We start from the raw sequence: 23,160 nt of genomic DNA on the forward strand, positions 1-23,160 counted from the left end.
CTCTCTCTTTTTTTTTTTTTTTTTTTTTCGGTGGGGGTATGTTTTCTTGAATAGAGCAGGAAGTTCTATGGGTATTTGTGGTATACCAAACCTCTCTTCAGTTGAGTTGGGATGTAGTTAAAAAAAAACCAAAGTTGGGACTTCCATGGCGATCCAGCGGTTAAGACTCTGTGCTTCCAATGCAGGGGGCTCAGGTTCAATTCCTGGTCAAGGAACTAAGATCCTGCATGCTGTGTGGTGTGGTCAACACATTTTTTTTTTTAAAGGTAGCTGAGGGAAATGTGAGGAACCCCTCTACAGTGGGTCACCTGTGCTCGCACCTCTAGGGCTGGCACAATTAAGAAATGGGTGATCCAGAGCTGGCCTCCATGTCTCTGTCTTCTTCCTTCTGGGTTCAAATCCCACCTCTGCCACTTACTAGCTGTGTGTCCTTGTTCAGAGGGACCTTATCCCTCTCATCCACTCCTCTAAAATATGGATTAATAATACTGCCAATACTGTACAATGTTATAAAATAATAAGAATGGGATAAGAACAACAGGATGACATGAGATAACAAATGTAAAGGACTGAGCCAGGATTAGAACCAGGGTAGTTCGGGTGAAGAGACAACGTGCCTGATGACTGGGCTGTGCCACTGCCTGTAAAATGGGTTTTCAAAAGCCACTGTGGTACATGTTCCTTGCAGCGCTCTTCATAGTGGCCAAAAAGTGGAATTAAAGCCAGCTTGACTGGCTTTTTGCCTCATTCTTCCATTACTAGGTACCATAATTTAGGCAAACTTAGGTTTTTATTGTAACTCATACAAACGTACCAATAATAAAACAGCATTTAACACATATGTGGTATACAGCAAGTAAGTGGCAGTCAGTGTTTAAATCTGAAAGATTCACTCAGATAAATTCTTCTAACCACTAGACCTACAGCTCACACATAATCGGTCTGCTGTAAAGGTTCTTTTGTTTCTCTTGATGATTTTTATTTCTGATACAACCAATGTTTTATTTTTACCTCCTTGCAAATAAGTTCATTACTGTTCTATTGTTTTCTTCAAATAGTCATTAGCTTCCCACTTTTGTCTTACTATCAAAATGGGCCACAAAATGCATTCATAATCAAATAAAAATGACAAGCATAGCTTTTGCATTCTGCCACCTTGTAATGAAGTCTGATCAAATATCTTCACCGATATATTTCGGCACCTTGAGGAAAGTGCTCCACTTGACTGTTATTTTTATCACCTCACCCCTGAGATCATGGCAAGAATATATTCCTCCCCTGGGCTTGCTGACAATGTCCACAAGGAAATGTGTAAGTGGACTTTATAAGCATCAAGTGATAGATTCTGAACATAAAAATGGTGGCAGAATTTGTCGTTTCAGTGATGTGATCTGTTTACAAATTTATTGACTGAAGGAACAAGATCAATATTTAACTCCATTTCATACCTCCAAAGAATCACAAAACCCTAGGAATAAAGCTGGAGCCTTGCTGAACTGACAGACTGATGATTTTTAAATGAAACAATTGATTTAGTCAAGCAATTAGCTTGAACTGCTATTTTCATTTAAGGGAGCCCCTTTTTTTGACTGAGATCACCAGTCAGTTCAGCCCACTTATCAATCGAAGACATGGGGTCCAAAAGGAAATGTGTCTGAACCCCATTTTTTAAAATAATCTTATTTATTCTCTCCGGCTGTGCTGGGTCTTCACTGCCGTGTGGACTTTCTCTAGCTGCCGAGAGTGGGGCCGACTCGCCAGTTGCAGCGCACGGCTTCTCACTGCGGGGGCTTCTCTTGTTGCGGAGCGCGGGCTCTTGGGTATGTGGACTTCAGCAGCTGCGGCACACGGGTTCAGTAGTTGCAGCTCCCGGGCTCTGGAGCACAGGCTCAGTAGTTATGGCGCATGGGCTTAGCTGCTGCACAGTGTGTGGAATCTTCCTGCACCAGGGACTGAACCTGTGTCCCCGGCATTGGCAGGCAAATTCTTTACCACTGAGCCATCATGGAAGCCTAATCCCATTATTTTTAAAGTCTGTTTTTATCCGTTCTGATTTTCTTCTCACCTGAATATGTTCGGGAGTCTCAGGGAAGCAATCACTTTGTAACTGAATCTGCTTAAGTAAGAAATATTGTATCTTCTCCCTATAACAAAAATATTTTGTTTGACTGTGTGTTTTACATCCATCATTAGAGAAATATTTCAGAGTGGCAGTTGAGTACATGGTTGAATCTGAAATGGCCCGGATCTCTCTGGGCTTGGTTCCCTCATCTGTAAATCATGATACTTATGTCATAGATTGTTATTAGGATTAAATACATTCATACACATAAAGGGTTTAAAGATGTGCTGGAACTTGGTATAAGTTGGCTATTGTTTTCATGTTCCTAAGCACCATCCATCTAAGTTTTGTATTCTTATCCCTGTATTATAGTTAAAGGAAGTGAAGTTCAGAATGGTAAATAATTTGCCCAAGGTTTCACACACAGAGTGAGCAGCTGTCCTTCCCTCTCCAGATGTGCAAGTAGTATCATATGCACTGTAGAAAGAATTAAGAACAGTCCTTTTTTTCTGTATCTAACATCCTGAAATGATTAAGATTCGGGATAGTTGTGCTTGATTGGATGTTTATTTCCCCAGATGGTGACTAAAGCATTACTGAATACATTTGAGGGCTGACTGGGAGAGAATATGTGGTGCTAGAAATTGATATTCTTGGAAAAAAACCTGAGTGATTACATCCCTGTTATCCTAATAGTCTTCCTTAGAGGCGTGTACGTGACCACAGGTGTCAAAGCAGCAAGCTCTTCTTGACACATTTGACTTTCTTATTACCTACCATTTGATCTGTCTCTTATAATGAGTTTGTCTTCTGGGTTTTCACCAGTCATGCTTTAGAGAATGATCCCCCCTGACTCCCCAACCCCTTCACCTTTATTAAGACATCACCTTGTCTCCATCTCTTATGTGTAATGTTAGCTCATTCCTCAGCTGCTGATTGTCTTCTGACTTTGATCTTCTGTTAAATTTTCCCCAACACTATTATTGTTGACGTCATTAGGATCTTCAACATTGTCATAATTCCTTTGCATTTTCAATTTGTCTTTTCAAAACAAAATCAAGCATGGGTTATGCACTTCTGTGGAAAGCACTGAATCAAACAAGGTCAGTGTCTCACCGAAATGAAAACTGAGAATCTTGTTCAAATAGAAATTGGAAAGTGTTTCCGCGAAGCGTCTCTTTTTGCAAAAATCAAAGAGAAACACATGAGTTACCAGCCATGTACGGTTCTGTCCTTATGAATTCAAGGTACGTTAATATTTAGGTGGCATAGAATATTATTAAGAATAACAGGATGTCTCTAGCTTAAGCAGGAAATCACTTTTTTTAAATGTCAGAGCTCATTTTACAAAGAGGTTGTAATTACAAAATAGTAATGGTTGATTCCAGTTTGGGGTTTGGAGGTGAATGAAGACAGCTTAGAGATTATAGGGGCTTCCTGTTTTGAATTTAGGAGAAGCCAAGACTTTTGCAAATCTTTTTAGATGTAATGTTTATGGAAGGCAAAGGATACCAACCCAGAATGTTGGATAGCACAGTTAAATGTTGGTTTGGACATTCTAAGTAATTTAGACTATTGGACAGAGTACTGAACTACTGTAGTTTTCCCTTCATTTCTTGCCTAAAAAGGGCAATAGTGAGAAAATGACTTTAAACAAAATATTCAACAAGCATTTATTAAAAGCCTGTGGTACAAAAAAAAAAAAAAAAGCCTGTGGTACAAATAACATTCTGTAGAAGGCACTTATATCAGACCCAAGGAAGCAGAAGATGAAGTACATGCTCCTGAGAATTTACTAGGGGACAGAAGGAAAAATAAAATTACCAACATGAAGGAACCCAAGAGCAAGTCCCAAGTAGTAGATAAATTAGTGGCATACTCTTCCCCTGGTAGACACATGGCTCACTGCCTCGCCTCCTTCGAGTCTTACCCAAATGTCACCTTTTCAGTAAGTACTTCCTTAACCAATCTCTATATAAATTGCACTATCCACGCCACAAACCCTGTTTTTGCTTCTTTCCCTTGTTTTACTTTTCTCTATCACCTTTTAGCTGATTACATAATTTATCATTTACTCTACCATGCCGCCCACCTCTAGGTGTAAACTTCATGAAAGCATGAGGGGCTACATTTTGTTCATTGCCAAATCCCTAGCAGGCAATAGAGTACCTGGCAAAAATAGATGTTCAAAAGACTTGCCTAAAGAAATATTTATTGATGGAGTATGCCAGGCTACATATTACCGCTAAAATTTCTCAAAATGAGTAAACTTTCGCAGCATTATGGAGGAGAAGCTTCATGGAAGAAGCAATGTGTGCCTTTCAACCCAAAGCGAATTGATTAAACATAGTGATTACAACATGGGTTCTTTGCGGGGGTTCTAGACCAAACTCTGTGACCTAAACCAAGGTACTTAATTTTGGGTTTTGTGCATCTCTGAAGATGTTTATACTGGGGGCCAAGGACTTTAAAAAGAAACCCAAAGAACACAAAGCAAAGACTAACTTTGAAGACTGAATCACTGTTCTTTTCCTGGTCTCCCCTGGCTGAAGCTGAAGCAGCAGATGTTCCAGGTGACACTGCACAGCAACCGTCTTTGTTAATGAGACTTACGTCGGGCGGGCCTTAAGTCAGTTTGTGATAAAAGCTCCCTCCTACTTACAGTGGCTTCTCTGGGTTCTTCTGATGCCCTCTAGCTATTCCAAAAGCCTCCTGGGGCACCCATCCAAACCTGCCTGCTCCCAAAGTAAACCATACTCAAAAATTATGTCTTCCTGTCCTTTGCTCTCCAAGCAAAAAGGCTGCCTCCTCAGTCTCCTGCCAGTTAGGGCTGCATCTGGATGAGCTAATTCCCTCTAGGGTGGGAATGACAGATTGTTGGCTGGGCTAACCTTCTTTTTTTCCTCACCACCGAAGTAAGGCCTGATGCTAAAGAAGGAATTGGAAGGGAAGGAAACTTAAAATATCCAGTGCCTAGACTCTGCCTGAACGTTTAATATATTAAATTATTTCATCCACAACCAGGTAAATAATATTACTCTCTAAGGACCTAAAGTTCATGAGAGGTATAAATGGACGGAGTCCAAAATGTTCTGTGTTATCACATCACCGCACTGAATAAATGAGCCTAGAAATAGAAATCAGGATTCTGTAGCAGACTTCCAGAGCAGTATTTTGTATTCTGGGGTGTGAGGGAAAGAGTCCTTTGCTGCATCCCGCTCAACTACCTTAACTCTGGCTGTGACCTTGAACAAGTCCTGTGAGTGAGTTACTTAAGTAAATCCCTTGAGTAAATTACTTAATCTCTCATACTTTCCATGCCCACAACTGAAAAATGGGGGATAGTACTAGTACCTGTTATTAGTTATTTCTTGCTTATGGAAAATCACCTTGAAACTTAGTTGCCTCAAATAACAATAGTCTTCCCTATGGGTCAGAAAGTTGGGAGTAGCTCAGGGGTCTCTCATGAGGTTATAGTCAGATGTCAACTGGGTTCTGCATTCATCCAAAAGTCTGACTGGGGATGGAGAATACATTTCCAAAAAGGTTCACTCATGCAGCTGGCAGTTGGTTCCTCTCCATATGGGCCTCCCCATAATGTTGCTTGAATGTCTTCACAAAATGGCAGCTGGCTTCACCCACAGTAAGCAATCCAAGAGACTAATTGAAGTTGCAGTGATATTATGCCTTGAAGACTTAGACGTCACATCCCACCACCTCTGACATATTCTATTGGTCATTCAAGGCATCTCTAATTCAGTGTGGGAGAGGACCATGGAGGGCCATCTTGAAGGCTTCTACAACAGTAACTACTCCACAGGACATGAGGAAGATTAAATGAAACAACCCATGTAAAACCTGGTACATAATAAACACTGAATAAATGGTAGCCATTATTACAAAATGCCTTAAGTGCTAAATGCCAACTCACATTAAGACTGGTGCTGACTCTAACCTCTGCCCTAAGTTTAATTTTATTGGATTTTAACAAGAGGTTACCTTGTGAAATGCTTTATCCCACATTAGAACCCATTGGGAAGAAGCCAATGGGAAAAACCCAGAAAGCCACACAGCTCAGGTGAAACAGCAGCAACAACACACAACAGGTCAACAAAATATTAAAAACAAAACAAAACCAAAACACAAATACCAGTTCAATGAATTAATAAAGCAAACGACATCTGGGGGTCAGGCTCCTGAGGCCCAAGGGCAGCTGGTCTTCCCTGACAGGCTCAAGAGCTCACCCAGGTTGGAAGCATTCTGAGTGGTTTGTTACTACCTTCTGAACAGCAACAACCAATGTATCTCTAGCAACTTCCTTATCTTGCAGGTGTTATCACTTAAATAGTGTAGTATCTTCCTAATTTGTATTCAGGGAAGCATTACCACAGGAAAAAAAAGAAAAAAAACTTTAATAGGTGGATCTCAAAAAAAAGCTTTGTGGTTCAATACATTTGAAAAGGCTGCCTATGAAATCCTATTTTGGAGACTTTATGGTGCACATTTCGTGTACTGTTCAAGACTCTAGGAAGCCCCATGGTTAAACAATTTAAAACTTAGAAGGAAAAAAAAAAAAACCTGTTGAGTTAGATTTGACCCAGCATTTTGCAAATTCATTAGTGCACAACACACACTTTTTTTTCCCCATTGCAGGTGTAAGCCTCCTACTTAGAATCATTGGCTGCTTCCTAGAGGCCTGATCATGGATGAGTCATTGAAACCTTTTGGCCCTTAGTAGCCCCATCTCTTCGTTTCCCTGGTAACTCAACTGGTAAAGAATCTTCCTGCAATGCAGGAGACCCTAGTTCAATTCCTGGCTCGGGAAGTTGCCCTGGAGAAGGGATAGGCTACCCACTCCAGTATTCTTGGGCTTCCCTGGTGGCTCAAATGATAAAGAATCTGCCTGCAATGTGGGAGACCTGGGTTCAATCCCTTGGTTGGGAAGAGCCCCTGGAGGAGGGCATGGCAGCCCACTCCAGTACTCTTGCTGGGAAATTCCATGGACAGAGGAGCCTAGTGGGCTACAGTCCATGAGGTCGCAAAGAGTTGGAGATGACCGAGTACCTAAGAACATAGCACAGCACAACCCCATCACTATAATGTGGCTAATACAAACTTCATAGGGCTGTTGAGAAGATGAAATAATAAAGGTACCTCTCCTGATATCTGAGTCCCCCAGTAAGAGCTTGACCCTTTGAATTCCAAACCCAGCTCCACCAGGAGGGATTTATTTGACCTTGATCAAGTTTCTTTTACTTCTCAGTCCGCTTTCTGGTCTGTAAAACAAGGAGAATGAATGCATGCTAAGTCTCTTCAGTCAAGTCTGACTCTTTGCAACCCTATGGAAAGTAGCCTACCAGGCTCCTCTGTCCATGAGATTCTCCAGGCAAGAATACTGGAGTGGATTGCCATGCCCTGCTCCAGGGGATCTTCCCCACCCAGGGATCAAACCTGCATTTCTTACATCTCCTGCATTGGCATGCGGCTTCTTTATCACTAGCGCCACTGGTAACTTTCACATGGGGAGAAAATAAAAGGGAGCACGTGGCATGCTGAGCACTTGCTTGGCAAAACAGCTCACTAGCTGTCTAGGCATCATCATGACTATTGTCGCTGGAGGTCACAGAGCCGGCGAGAGACAAAATCCATTAATGAGCCCTAGTCTGCCTGCCTCCGAGTACATGTGCTTCAGCCTGTTGGGATATACACACAACAGACATGAGACAATCATTTTCAGAGTGGCTCTGGGAGAGGATTCTGTTGGCAGTTAAAGACAAGTGGGTGGCAACAATTCCAGAGAGCTTCCAGAAGCCATGGGGTTGCAGGAAGATATTTAAAGGAGGCAGGTGGCTGGGCAGATGGGGGTGGCAGGGTTTACACACTCAGGACAGCCGGGACAACGGCTCAGAGGAGTGAGTGGCAGCGGCTGCAAGATGCTGGCTTTGTTGGAACAAAGCAGCAGGTGAGGGCCACAGAGAGTCCACACTCCAGGCACTCAGGGAGGGCTGAGGCAGAATAAAACCCTTGGCAGGGAGACGGCAGCCCCATTTGCCTTTTTCAATCAATCAACCAACAATTGAGGGACCAGCCCTGAAACAAAGCCGGGTCTCCCTCCCTCCCTCCCATGCAGCCTCCTTTCAAACATCAGATCATAGTTGAACTTCTGAGAACTCCTCCTCCTTCCTGAAGCCACGAGCAGTTGTACAGAAATTCATTTTTATTATTGAGCTCGTATTTCTGCTTTTGCCATCACCGCAGATCAGTTTGGGTTTTGTCTCCCAGCCAAGGGTTTTTCATATTTTCCAGATCACTCCAAAGTCTGTATGTGCTGCCTGGAGCAGGTTTAAGGAACAATCTGAGATTTCTTTCTGAATAAGCAGTTATTTGTACTTTGTTTTGCTTTTCTTAGTTACTGAAGAGAAACAGTGACATAAAGAAAGCACTGGTAACACAGCGCTGAGCAGCACAAATGTCAGTGGTAGTGACTTTCAAACAAATAGTCACATTGTCAGGCGCACAAGGGTCTCATTGAGGAAATCTGTGCAGTGATTGCTAACGGGGTTTAACACTTTAGGCACAGTGTAATCAAGGAAAGAACTGTAAACTTTGCACAGAGTGACCTCGGAAGGGACTAAAAGGAAATGCCAACTCAAGATCCCAGCGTACATTTTCAGACCACTCACAGTATGTTGGGGGGGAGGGTGGGATGGGGGGAAAGAGCCTGACAGAGTGAAATGTTGTTTATGGGGAAATGGGGAACATTCCCTAATTATTGCAATGATTATGGTAAATCCAGTTACATTCTGTTTCATTCTCTATTTTAATAATTTTAATTATGGTTCTACACAAAGCCAAAGGTTTTTTTTTTTTTTTTAATGAGATGTACAATGCATTTTACCACTTTGCAATATTTTTCTTTTAAAGGTTATTATTGTAAAGAAAATAGAATTCCTTTAGCAGAAATTTAAGTAAATACCTAGAACTCCCACCAGCCCCTTCCCGGAGCCTTTGGCATATGACAATGTGGGCAAAAGTTGTCTGTCCTGCCTCCCTATTCAGGGTTACCAAATTTAGCACATAAAAACACAGGATGTCTAGTTAAATTTGAATTTCAGATAAACTATGAACAATTTTTTCAGTATAAGCATGTTCCAAACATTGTTCAAGATCTACTAGAAAATTATTTGTTCTTTAAATTTAACTGGGGATCCTGTATTTAATGTGACCAAATCATTCCAATTGACTATAGATGTCTAGGTTTACTTCTACTTCTGGACTCTGCTCCCTATCTGATCTCTGTCTCTATCTGTACACATATACTACATAGTCCTGGGATTACTGCAGCCTTGTAATGAGTTTTGAAATGGGTCTGAGTCTTCCAAATGTGTTGTTTTTTAAAAGATTATTTTGACTATTTTGGGCCCTTTCTATTTTAACATGAATTTTACGACCAGACGGACAATTCCTGCAGAAAAATCAGTTGTCATTTTCATAGAGATTGCATTGAATCTGTAGATTGGCTTGAGGAGTACTGCCATATACATATATATATATTTTTTTTAAATATGTTTATTTATTTGGCTCTGCTGGATCTTTAGTTGTGGCATGTGGGATCTAGTTCCCTGACCAGGAACCAAACTCAGGGCCCTTGCATTGGGAGTGTGCAACCTGAGCCACTGCACCGCCAGGGAAGTCCTTGCCATCTTAATCATCTTAAATTTCCAATCCATGAAAACAAGCTGTTTTTCTATTAATTTGGTTTTTCCTTTACTTATTTCATGCTCTGCAGTTTCCAGTGCACAAGTCTTATACTTCTTTTGTTCAACTTATTCCTAAGTCCTTTCTTCTTTTCAAAAAAAAAAAATAGGTGCTGTCAATAGAATTCTCTTAATTTCATTTTCAGATTGTTGATTTCTAGCATATAAAAATAAAATTTATTTTGGTATACTACAATATTTAAGAGTGTCAGTTTGAAAACCTATTGTTCTAGTGAAATATAATTCACATTCTGATTGTCTGCTAGCAGGACATTAACTTCTCTGTGACTTTCACTGGCTTGGCTCTTTGGGAAAATGCTGCTGGCACTGGCCAAGGGACCATAAACATATAACCTGCTAGACTTGGGCTCAGGTACACATACAGAAGTGGAGGAGGCAAGCACCCTACAGGCAGATGTGCTGCGCTTCAGTACTTTACCTGCCAGGCTCCCTCACCAGACTTCAAACTCTCTGAGAGCTGTAACAAGATCTCCTGTACAATTCTCTCAAAAGCAGGTACCAGTTTGGTGTTTGCTTTAAGTATTTTGTCAGACTCATTGACTAGGTGGAGAGGGGAAAAATGGAACTGCTCAGGGGACAGAGCTCAATGGGATCTTATTTTGCTGAGGGACCTCACAGCCTACTGTCAGATTTGACTCATCCATACTCACCTTGTTCATAAAAAGAAAGGTCTGTAAGGCTGTAAAGAACTATTTATTATCTATAAACATACTGTAATATTTTTATTGCAGTCGCTTCACAGTATCTTTTTAAAATATGTGGTACAGCAAAATGTCCCTTATTGTTCTTGTTCAAGATTCTCTTGACAATTTTTAAATTTTTATTTTTTCTTATCCTTTCCATTACTGCGTCCTTAGTGGGATTTTGACTGGATTCAATAACATTTTTATATTAACTTGGGAAGGATTTGTATTTTCATAATTTTTTTCTAATCCAAGATTTTGGTATGTCTCGCCATTTATTCGACATGTTTTATTTCCTTCAATTAAATTTTATAACTTTGTTCATATACATTCTAGACTTCCCTTGTTAAATTTATTCATGACAGTATTTTTTAAGAATTTATTTTGTAATTTCTATGTATAACTCTATTTCTAATATGCAGAGAAGTTACTGTTTTTAAAAAATATTTATCTTAGCAGCCACTAAGGAAAACAAAACTAAAATTATAACTACTATGCTGCTGTTGCTGCTAAGTCGCATCAGTCATTTCCGACTCTGTGCGACCCCAGAGACGGCAGCCCACCCGGCTCCCCCGTCCCTGGGATTCTCCAGGCAAGAACACTGGAGTGGGTTGCCATTTCCTTCTCCAATGCATGAAAGTGAAAAGTGAAAGAGAAGTCACTCAGTTGTGTCTGACTTTTAGCAACCCCATGGACTGCAGCCTACCAGGCTCCTCCATCCATGGGATTTCTCCAGGCAAGAACACTGGAGTGGGGTGCCATTGCCTTCTCCGATATATGATCCAGTAATTCCACTCCTCGGTATGTATCAGGAGCAAACAAAAACTCTAATTTGAAAAGACACATGTACCCCAATGTTCATAGCAACGCTATTTATAATAGCCAAGACAGGGAAATAGCCCAAGTGCCCATCAACAGATGACTGGCTTAAGAGGATATGGTATATATATATATACACATATCCAGTGGAATATTACTTGGTCTTAGAAAAAAAAAAAATGCTGCCATTTGCAACAAACAGATGGACCTAGAGAACATTATGCTGATGAAGTAAATCAGAGAAAGATAAATACTATATGATAGCACTTAAATGTGGAATAGAAAAGATAATATAAGTGAATCTATGTACAAACAGAGACAGATTCACAGACAGAAAACAGACTTATGGCTACCAAAGAGGGATGGAGGGGACAAATTTGGAGTGTGAGATTAATAGATACAAACCATTATATGTGAAATAGATGAGCAACAAGAATTTACTGTGCAACACAGTGACTTACATTCACTATCTTGTAACAGTCTATAAAAGAATAGACTCTGAAAAAAACAATGGAATCAGTATGTGGCACACCGGAAACTAACACAATAGTATAAGTCAACTATACTTAAATTTTTAAAATTTATCTTATATTCAGTGACTCTACCAGTTATCTGGGTGGTTTTAATGTTTTGAGTCATTTGGGATTTCCAGGCATAGAAGTATATTATATGTAAACAAAAATATTAATAAATTTGCCTTTTCTTTTCCATGATTTGAAATTCTCATTTGCTTTTCCTGTCTTATTTCATAGTTCAGTTCAGTTGCTCAGTCATGTCCGACTCTTTGCGACCCCATGAATTGCAGCAAGCCAGGCCTCCCTGTCCATCACCAATTCCTGGAGTTCACCCAAACTCATGTCCATCAAGTCGGTGATGCCATCCAGCCATCTCATCCTCTGTCGTCCCCTTCTCCTCCTGCCCCCAATCCCTCTCAGCATCAGAGTCTTTGCTAATGAGCCAACTCTTCACATGAGGTGGCCAAAGTATTGGAGTTTCAGCTTTAGCATCAGTCCTTCCAATGAACACCCAGGACTGGTCTCCTTTAGAATGGACTGGTTGGATCTCCTTGCAGTCCAAGGGACTCTCAAGAGTCTTCTCCAACACCACAGTTCAAAAGCATCAATTCTTCAGTGCTCAGCTTTCTTCACAGTCCAACTCTCACATCCATACATGACTACTGGAAAACCATAGCCTTCACTAGATGGATCTTTGTTGGCAAAGTAATATGTCTCTGCTTTTGAACATGCTATCTAGGTTGGTCATAACTTTCCTTCCAAGGAGTAAGTGTCTTTTAATTTCATGGCTGCAATCACCATCTGCAGTGATTTTGGAGCCCCAAAAAATAAAGTCTGACACTGTTTCCCCTGTTTCCCCATCTATTTCCCATGAAGTGATGTGACCAGATGGCATGATCTTAGTTTTCTCAATGTTGAGTTTTAAGTCAACTTTTTCACTCTCCTCTTTCACTTTCATCAAGAGGCTTTTCTTCACTTTCTGCCATAAGGGTGGTGTCATCTGCATATCTGAGGTTATTGATATTTCTCCCAGTAATTTCATAGTAGAACCTCCCAAATAATGCTAAGTAATAGGGGTGACATTTATTTACTTATTACTGAAGTCAAGAGTATTTGCTTTTGAAAATTTTGTAACCAAAACAAACTTTAATACCAAACAGAAAAGTAAACTATATTGTTTTGGAGATATAGCAACAACTATATGTAGAATTAATATAATGCATTGATGCCTTCGAAATGTGGTGTTGAAGAAGACTCTTAAGAGTCCCTTGGACTGCAAGGAGATCAAACCAGTCAATCCTAAAGGAAATCAACTCTGCATATTCACTGGAAAGACTGATGCTGAAGCTGAAACTCCAATATTTTGGCCACCTGATGCAAAGCACCGACTCATTGGAAAAGATCCTGATGCTGGGAAAGATTGAGGGCAGGAGTAGAAGAGGGGCAACAGAGGATAAGATGGTTGAATGGCACCACCGAATCAGCGGACATGAGTTTGAGCAAACTTCAGGAGACAGTGAAGGACAGGGAAGCCTGGCATGCTGCAGCTCATGGGGTCGCAAAGAGTCAGACACAACTTAGTGACTGAACAACAAAATTGATGAATATAGATAGATAGGTAGATAATACCGAATAACTCCTTGAATGCAGAGTAAACTTGAATCTCCAATGGAGACTTGGAGGAATTTTTCACCCCTTAAATTCTTAAAAGAAGCGATGGGAGAGAGGAGCCAGAAAGAATCTGATATATCCAAGATGGCAGATTAAGAGTTCAAAGATTAGGAACAGCTGGGGAGAACAAGAGAGCACAGAACAGAAAGCAGGATTTTCTTGGGCAAAAGCCAAAAACACCAACTGGGAGGTGACCACTAAGTCAAAACAGTTTAATACAGAAGCCAGAGAGGGAATATGAAGCTCTGATTGGAAAGAATCTTGAAGATTAATCGAAAGTCTTGACAAGCAGCTTCTACAACAGTTATTCAAACTTTCAAAATACAACTTGTCATCTTCTTATTGGTGTAGAGTTCTTTGCCTAGCACAGTGTTTTGTATATAGCTGGTCATTAAAAACAATTTTGTTCTTGAATTAATAGGCAAGGAGACTATATGTAAAATAGAGAGCCAACAGGAATTTGCTGTATGGCTCAGGAAACTCAAACAGGCGCTCTGTATCAACCTAGAGGGAAGTGGGAGAGGGGTTCAAAAGGGAGGGGATATGTGTATACGTATGGCTGACTCATGTTGAGCTTTGACAGAAAACAACAAAAATCTGTAAAGCAATGATCCTTCAGTAAAAAAAAAAATAAGTTAATTAAAAGAAAAAACAAGGAGAGAGAAAAACAATAGCACCTCAAAAGCCAAAGAAAAACTGACAATATCTGAATGCCAGAAGACTTTTGAAAGGTCTTTTTTTAAAGAAATCATTTTACTAAGCTAGAATGCTAAAGAAAAGAGTACAAATTATCTAGCTCAATAAATTATTACATCCAACTAACCACCACTGAAAAGAAGAAATTGAGTATCACCAGTTCCCCAGAAGTTCCCTTTAAGCCCCCTCCTAGCCACTACCCCTTCTAGGGGTACTCACAAAACAGCACAGATGTTAGCTGTTTTTAGAAATTGTATAAATAAAATCACATAATATGTACTTTTGTGTGTGTGTATATAAACATAAGAAGTATGTACTTTTTCGTATCTGGCTTCTTTTGTTCAACATTGTATTTCTGAGATTCCTCCATGTTATTGCAATATGTAGCAGTAATTTCTTTATTCTCACTGCTATATAATAATTGATTGTATGAACATATCACAGTTTATTTATCCAATCTATTGTTGATGGGCATTAAGGGTGTTTCCAGATTGGAAGTATTATAGCGATGCTGTGAACATTTTACTACATGATTTTGATGAACATATTAAGTTTCTATAGGGTGTTCATCAGGGAATGGAATTGCCTGGTCATAGACATTTGTATTTTCAGCTTTAATAGATATTTTTAGACAGTTTTCTAAGTAGTTATACCAATTTGTGTTCCTACTAACAATATAAAGGAGGCCCAGTTACTCTATATCCTCACAATCCTGGTTTGTCTCTTAAATTTTAAACATTTTGGTGGATATATAATAGTATTGCATTGTATTTTAATTTGCATTTTCCTGATCACTAATGAGATTAAGTGGTGACTTTTTTGGTTGCAAAATTAAATCATGTCCATGGTAAAATATCCAACAACAGTATAAAAAATAAAGCCAGTGGCATCGGTTTCCTAGTCTTAGAAATTAAGGCTATAGAGTGTAGACACAAGTCTTCTTAAAGCAGAGTTCATGGAACTCTGTGTTTCCACAGACATACTCTTTTAAGTCCACACATTTTCTTTACAAAATGAAATTTTGTGGTTACATTTTTGAGATAAACTAAAATATTGTTGTAAGTATTATTTCAATCATCTGAATGACCAGCTTCTAGCCAAGTATGGCCAACCAATGTAGGTACCTTTATTTACTGTTATATTTGATTGCCATGATGTCAAGTCAAGGCCTCAGAGGAACGGAACAGAGGCAAACCTAGTAGGCTGGCTCAACTGCAGACTCAGTGATGTCAGGGACACTATAGGAATACAGGTGTTCATGTGGTTTGAATAGAGAAGAATAGTGGAAGAATAACATTATCACAGTAGTGAAAAGCCAAATAAAAAGAATCTAATGAGGGAATTCCCTGATGGTCCAGTGATTAGGACTGAGCTTTCACCACTGGGCTGGGGTTCTGTCCTGGGCTGGGTACCTAAGATCCCTCTCACAATGAGGCCAGAAAGGCTGCAAGGATGTAGACCATAGAGTTTCTATAGGTTTAAATAGTTTTGTTTTAATATAATTTTTAAACTTGCCTCCAGTTCTATCACTACATATATGAGAATTGTAAGTCTAAGGAGCTCATAACGGCTTTCTGGTTGTACATTTCAAAGTCACGTTCTTTGAAACGGACTTAATAATAAACTTGTATTCCCTGTCGGAGTTGCATACATCGCTCAAGTCTGAGAAACACTAACCTAATAGGTAACTTCATGCAGAATTTCTAGGTGAGGATCACCATGATGGGAGAATATCAGGACAAACAATCAAACGGGACTTTGCCTGCAGAATATCAGCTTTTGAACTTGAATGTGGACTTAAGAGTCATTGTTTCTCTAATCTGAGGGCAGACTGAATGATTCATAAAACTGAGCATAGAAGAATGACTAGAATTTCCCTGGTAGCCCAGTTGTTAAGACTCTATGCTCCCAGTGCAGGAAGAACATGTTCCATCCCTGATTGTGGAACCAAGATCCCACATACCACACAGTGCAGTACTTTACTTTCTTTTTTTAAAAAAAAAAAACAAAAAAGTAAAAGTAAAACAAAATGTTATAGGTAAAAAGAAAGAAAAAGACCGGGCCTACAAACTAGGCTGGTCTTGCTTCCTCTACCACATTTGAACTGCGCCTGTCCCTTCTCTACACTAGAGACTGACAATAATATGAAACTTGCATGTTTGTTGGAAGGATTATATTTAACATATTTAAAGCATCTGGGGAATATTACTGGTGTTTAATGATAGCCACTGATATTACAGGGACATTTGACCTGTAGGTTTTTGGGCAGGTTCCATGAGCTTTATATCATGCTTAAGTTCTTTCCACACTTAGGAAAATATTCTAAACGGAGTGGCTAAATATTATACACATAACCAAAGCAGTATCTGCCAGTGCCATTTTAGCATACAAAATACAAACAAAACAAAGTGAAAACTATTAAGAGTCGAATTCACTGAATTTTTATCAACTTCTCCTGATCAGTTAAAAATTTTAAAGCAGTTATTTTAACTGTCAACACTGGAAGTATTTCTGAAGTCTGCCAATCCACTTTTTTTTTTTTTTTTACTGAAGTATAGCTGATTTACAATGTTGTGCCAATCTCTGCTGCACAGCAGTGATTCAGTTATATGCATAGATACATTTTTTATGTTCTTTTCTATTATGGTTTTTCACAGGATAATGAATAAGGTTCCTTGTGCTATACATTAGGACACTTTAGACAGTAAAATTTTGTGGACTTGCCTTAACATCACTAGTCAGACTAAAATCATTGACATGCGAATGTCTATGTGGGTATGGGGCTTTCCTGATAGCTCATTTGGTAAAGAATCCACCTGCAATGCAGGAGACCATGGTTCGATTCTTGGGTCAGGAAGCTCCCCTGGAGCTTGACCTGGGGCTTGACCTGGGTTCGAACCCTGGGTTAGGAAGATCCCGTGGAGAAGGGAAAGGCTACCCACTCCGGTATTCTGGCCTGGAGAATTCCATGGAGTGTGTAGTCCATGGGGTTGCAAAGAGTCAGACACAACTGAGCGACTTTCACTTTCACGTGGGTATAAATGTATAAAACACACATGAAATTGAGCTATATCTACACTGACTTCGACTCATAAACTGGAAGTTTATTTTTGTATTTATGGAAATCTTAACACCTGCTTGCTTTGCTGTGATGAATAATTTTTATTCTATCATTGGAATATAATGGGGGGGATTCTTGTCCCTCTGAGTTTAGATAAAGTAATCATATTTGAAATAGTTACATGGTCTAAAACAATATTAGTACAAAATGATGGTAATCATATTTAAAGATTTTGGAATTTTGCTTTACTTATAAAGCCCATCTTCCCCCTTATTAGTAAAAAGAACACTGAGTAAAACAAGGTTGGGGGACATGCCTAACTGTGTCTTCTCTGAGCTTCAGAATCTGTCCAGGTCTCCCCCACTTCTGTAGCCTTCTTGAGGCACATCACTCTGCACCCAGACAAGAGCAATAGTATCTCAGTTGGTTTATTTGTGTCCACTCAGCCCCTTCTAATCCACTCTGCATACAATGTGTCAGCTTGTTGTGGTTCAGTTGCCAAGTCGTGTCCAACTCTTCAGGATCCTATGAACTGCAGCATGCCAGGCTTCCCTGTCCATCACCATCTCCCGGAGTTTGCCCAAGTTCATGTCCACTGAATCGCTGATCCCATCCAACCATCTCATCCTCTGTGGCCCCCTTCTCTTCTACCTTCAGTCTTTCCCAGCATCAGGGTCTTTGCCAGTGAAAAGTGTCAGATTGGCCTTTCTTAACTACAAAACAAATCAAGTCACTGCCTGCTTAAGACTATTCCTGATCTGTCCCAGGCTTCTTTCTCCCACCTCTAATCACACCATTACTCTCCTGCTCACTGCGCTGCAGCTTCACTGGCTTTCTTTCTTCAAATCCTCCAAATGCATCCCCACGTTCGGGTCTTAGCACTTACTGCCCTTGGCACCACCTCATTTGAACCTCAGCTGTCCCTTCTCTAAACTAGAGACTGATAATAATCCAGAACTGCATGCTTGCTCTAAGGATAATATTTAACACATTTAAAGCACAGGGTGGGGTGGGGAGGGAAACAAGAAGGAGGAGAAGGAAGAGGAAGGGGCAGGAAGGTGGGGGAAGGAGAAGAGAAGAAAGGGAAGTTCTCTGCCTAGCCCTCTGCCTAGAACGCTCTGTTCCACAATCTTTGCACAGTTCCTTCCTTCTCTAACTCTTCAGAGAAGTCTTCCCTCCCCAAACATGCCATCACCCTGTGTCCAATGCCCTGTTTTATTTTCTTTAAAGCACTCAACAGTCTGATTTCATCTTTACATTTATTGGGTAACTAGCTTATACTATAGCATCTCTCCCCACAGAATGTAAGCTGAAGGAGTCCCTTGTCACGCACTGCATAACATGATGCCTATACAAAGAAGTCTTACAATAACGTTGCTTGACTAAAAGAACAAACGAGTATAAATGAATGCTGCTGCTACTGCTGCTAAGTCGCTTCAGTCGTGTCAGACTCTGTGTGACCCCATAGGTGGCAGCCCACAAGGCTCCCCCGTCCCTGGGATTCTCCAGGCAAGAACACTGGAGTGGGATGCCATTTCCGTCTCCAGAGTGAATGAACGCCCAGCTTCAGAAATCACCTAAGATCTAGCTTCTGAGTAATGGAGTGTGTGCGTGTTTGTGTGCTCAGCCATTCAGTCATATCCGACTCACTGCAACCCCATGGACTATAGCCAGCCAGGCTCCTCTGTCCATGGAATTTTCCAGACAAGATTACTGGAGCAGGTTGCCATTCCTCCTCTAGGGGATCTTCCTGACTCAGGGATCAAACCCGTATCTACCGTGTCTCCTGCATTTGCAGGTGGACTCTTTACCACGGTGCCACCTGGGAACCTCTAGCAAGTACTGAACCTTTGGGCACTTCAGTTTCCCTTATGAATAATTAGTAAGCTGAATTGATCATTAACGGCACTTCTTGTTTTATACTGGCCAAAAAGTTCATTTGAGTTTTTCTGTAACATCAATATTTCCATGGTTCATATTCAAATGTTATTTCCACCTTCCCTTCCTTTTCTTCTCTCTTCTCCTCCTTCTTCACTTTTTTCTTTACGTCTCCCTCCCTCCATCCCTCCCTCCTTCTGTCAGCAGCAGCCCTCCCTCGGATCCATGAATAATTCTAAACCATTGGAGATATTTTATGCATAAACACAGACATCTCAAGGATATATGGTCTCTAGACAGTGAATTGTCCTCACAATTGTTGTAGTGTTTCGTTTTCCTTGCCTAGCTAACCTCATCAAAACCACACCCTCTGCTGCCAAACCACAGCCCTACTCTGACTTTGGAAATAAAAATGGAATAGAAGGATCCCTGGCTTCTGAGGGGGGAAAAATGCTACACAAATTTTAACTAGTATGGTGCTTCTGGAGAAATCAGGGTGCAACTGACAGGATTGATTACAACTTTATAGATTTCCTAATATAATAAATTCCATGAGACTGATACCAAATTTTAGATACCACCAGAGACAATCCCTAAATTACTTTTTCTAGGCCATATCTAATTACAGTGACTGTCCTTGTACACGCTTAACTTTTAACCAGTTAGTTTACGATATGCTATTAATAGAAATGTACACTAAAAACAATATAGTGATGATTAGATAGTAATGTTATGTATTAAAACTTACATCATTCCTTATTTAAGATCCTGTGAAACATGGTCTCAGGAAATGAAACGGAATTTCTTCCATGTCTAGAACAACTGAAGTCATTATCAACTGCAAAGACATTTTAATTTGCTTACAAAAGCATGTCTACAAACCAAGTTTTTAAAGTTTAAAACCACATGATGGCTTAGAATCACAGCATTTATGAACTGTGACCTTCATTTAACACATGAGGAAACTGAAACTCAGAGAGCTCAAACGACTAGACCAAGGTCACGGACCCCATTAGTGCTGGAGCTGGAACAAAACTTCTGGTCTCCTGGTTTCAAGCTTTTCTCTTCACCCAAGCTGCAGTTTCTTGCAACTTTGATTGCAACTTTCAATCATATGTGCCAACTCATCATAGAACACGGTGGGTTGGAATATAAATTATCAGTCCATTAACTGAGAAACCACTTGAGGAATTATAGTAGTCATGTTGCTGTTATAGTACTTCTTAATATTCACTTGAATTTATGTGTCTGGTACTTTATAAAGTGTTACTTGTATTAACCTATTTAATCTCCAACTAGCCCTATGGGTGGGTGGGTATGGGAGGATAGTCACTTTTCTAAGCCTTTTACACCTAATAAATCATATAATCCTCAAAACTACCCTACAAAGTAGTATTATTAATCCTATTTTACAGGTGAAGAAACTGAGTCTTAAAGTGATAGTCATGCTCAAGTTCAAACATACCCTTAAACCAATACATATGGTACCTTTCTCTGCTATACCACCTACTCACTAGTTTCCACTTTCCCATCACCAAATATTAGAATAACAAGTAGTTTAACTTGAGTTTCTTCTCCCTGCATTCACCTAGCTTCTCTGTATTAGCTGGCACTAGAGATATGGAAATGGCAACCCACTCCAGTACTCTTGCCTGGAAAATCCCATGAACGGAGGAGCCTGGTAGGCTACAGCCCACAGGGTCACAGAGTTGGACATGATCGAGCGACTTGACACACACATAGAGAGATGTTTAAAGACAGAGGAACCAGAAAGGACAGAAGACCATCTACAACCTGAATAAATTAGACAATGGATTTTATTATGTAATTAGCAACACTTCAACTTGAACAGGTATGGCTATAGCCCATGAAAGTAAGTTTTCTGCATATGGTGAACTAGTATAAAAACATAATCTGTGAATTACTAAGTGAGTTACATTCTTTCTGCAAGAAGGAGCAGAGACATGTTAGTGCTACACCAGTTAGTGGGGAAGTCTGTGGTAAGAATACATGGAGAGGTGACAAATCCCAGGAACAGTCTCAGTGGCTGCAGTCGGGGCCTCAGAGGGTATTGTTCAGTGTTTTTCAGGTTGCAATAGTAGCTCTAGTCATTCAACAGCAGCAAAAGCTGCCCACCATTTTCATGACTTGGCTTCTCTGCTGGCCTCCCACCTCTCAACCTACTACTATCAATTGACTTTTCTGTATTCACCTCTCTCTGCTCTAGGTCTCTCTTATGTCTCTATTTACCACCTCCTTTTCTTTTTTTCCCTGTAGGGCTCTTAAACCCCATGACAAAGAGAGAATCTGAGCTGGAACATGAGCAGGTCTATTGGTGCATCAAGTAGACGGTATTTCCATTACAGCGCTCACATCAAGCCATCTCAAAGTCTATGGAGGGCTGCCTTCCCACTCACCATACCCTCCCAGAGAAACATCTGTACGCCCACTGGCTGCTTCCAAGGTAACAGGATCATACAGAACAAAGCAAGCATGGACCTATATGTTTAGAAGGAAACTTTGAGCATGATGAGTAATCTGTATGGCTCGTCTGGTACAAATACAGATCCTCTGCCATGTACTGATGGCACTAATCAAGACAAAAGCTCTTGCTGAAAAAAAAAATTATGAGACTTTTCAGGGTAGAAACCAAAAAAATAAAGGGTCATTGCTGAATATTCTCTCATTTTAGATTTCAGCTACAGCTCTATTTTTAGCTATGGCATACTCAGAATTGGATACCATAAATTCTTTGAATGCTCTTGATCTTCCACTCTCGTATCTGTTAAATCCATAGCGAAACTTTTAGCTGACTCAGGATACAAACCGAGAGGCTCTGATAATTCTGACATTTTTAAACTGCCAAACAATGGAGGTTTCTGACGTTGTTTCATTGATGGTGTTGACCTATAAGAGGATGAAAATAGCAGTACCTTGCAATTTCAGACCATTTTGTATTTTTGAAGTGCTCCTCACTGAAATGCCACTCTTATCTTACGCCTTTGTACTTTCCTGGGGTGCTGACTTTGCCAAACCACAAAATGAAATCCCTCACATCACCATCCTCCCCTTGGTTTCCCGAATCCACTCGATTGCTCTTTTCTCCAATCACACTAGGACTCCTTGCCTATGTTGCTCGTGCATGACACTTCTTGCATAATTAAAATTTTACCTGCTTATCATGTGAGCTTCTTGAGGGCAGAGAAAATGAGCCATCTAAAACAATATCTTACATATAAAAGGTATGCAAAAAATAGAGGCGGGGAATGTATGGGAAAAGGCATGATTTTGCCCACTTGTAGATGAGGGAAAAAAAACATACCACTTGGGAACTGAGGAAGATATTGCACTGACTTGTGGTAGCCTTAAACCAAGATGCAGAAGCAAAGAAAGAAACATTTAAAAGTATGAATAGAAGCATAAGAGACTGGCAAAGAGTAAAATGAGGAAGAAGAGGAAAGAATGGGAAGAGATAGAAAAGGAAGGAAGAGGGCTGAGATGAATGGACAAGCAGCAAAGAGGAGTTTTTGTTTGTTTGTTTATTTTTAAGAGAGTAAGGTGGGAGAGAAAGCCAGAAGAAAAAGGCAGAAAAGCGTTTTTATAATCTCCTTAGGAAAATGTTTTCTGTTGACTGGAAGAGTTAATTTGGACTTTGGGAAGTAGGAAAAAAATGAGGAAGGCACCATCTTTAGTCAAAGGTAAGAGAACTGAGAAAAGTAAATAGAGGACAAAGAGGAAGAAGAGAGGGAAGTGGTTGGTCCTTTTTTTAGTTATTAAAATTATTCCACACAAAATCCGTTTTTGAGAATTTTGCAAAATCAAAGGGAAAAAAGAAAACCGCAATGAAAGGAACTTCAGCTCCTGTGATGCCTTGAGTCAGAAATTCTGTGCAGTTTGTATAACTGTAGGCAAAACTTCTAAAGCATATGTTTAAATTCTCTGTCAACAGATAAGAACTTTTCAGCCAGTTTAAACCAGAGCTTTCAAATGACTGTCT

General features: G+C 40.1%; 1 protein-coding gene across 5 annotated transcripts in view; it reads left to right on the plus strand.

Moving 5' to 3' along the window:
- RBPJ (recombination signal binding protein for immunoglobulin kappa J region) overlaps positions 1 to 23,160 on the plus strand; it is a 238,452-nt gene that overhangs the window by 60,345 nt on the left and 154,947 nt on the right. The window contains exons 1-2 of one of the 5 annotated variants that reach the window (XM_060416938.1): positions 8,639 to 8,746; positions 21,441 to 21,627. The exons of the other annotated variants lie outside the window; for them this stretch is intronic. Coding sequence (XP_060272921.1) covers positions 21,557 to 21,627 — 71 coding nt within the window. The 5' untranslated portion in view covers positions 8,639 to 8,746; positions 21,441 to 21,556. Of the gene's footprint in view, positions 1 to 8,638; positions 8,747 to 21,440; positions 21,628 to 23,160 lie in introns of those variants that run through there. 5 annotated transcript variants of the gene reach the window in all.

This window comes from Ovis aries, chromosome 6 (assembly GCF_016772045.2).
Source record: "Ovis aries strain OAR_USU_Benz2616 breed Rambouillet chromosome 6, ARS-UI_Ramb_v3.0, whole genome shotgun sequence".
Lineage (NCBI taxonomy): Eukaryota > Metazoa > Chordata > Mammalia > Artiodactyla > Bovidae > Ovis > Ovis aries.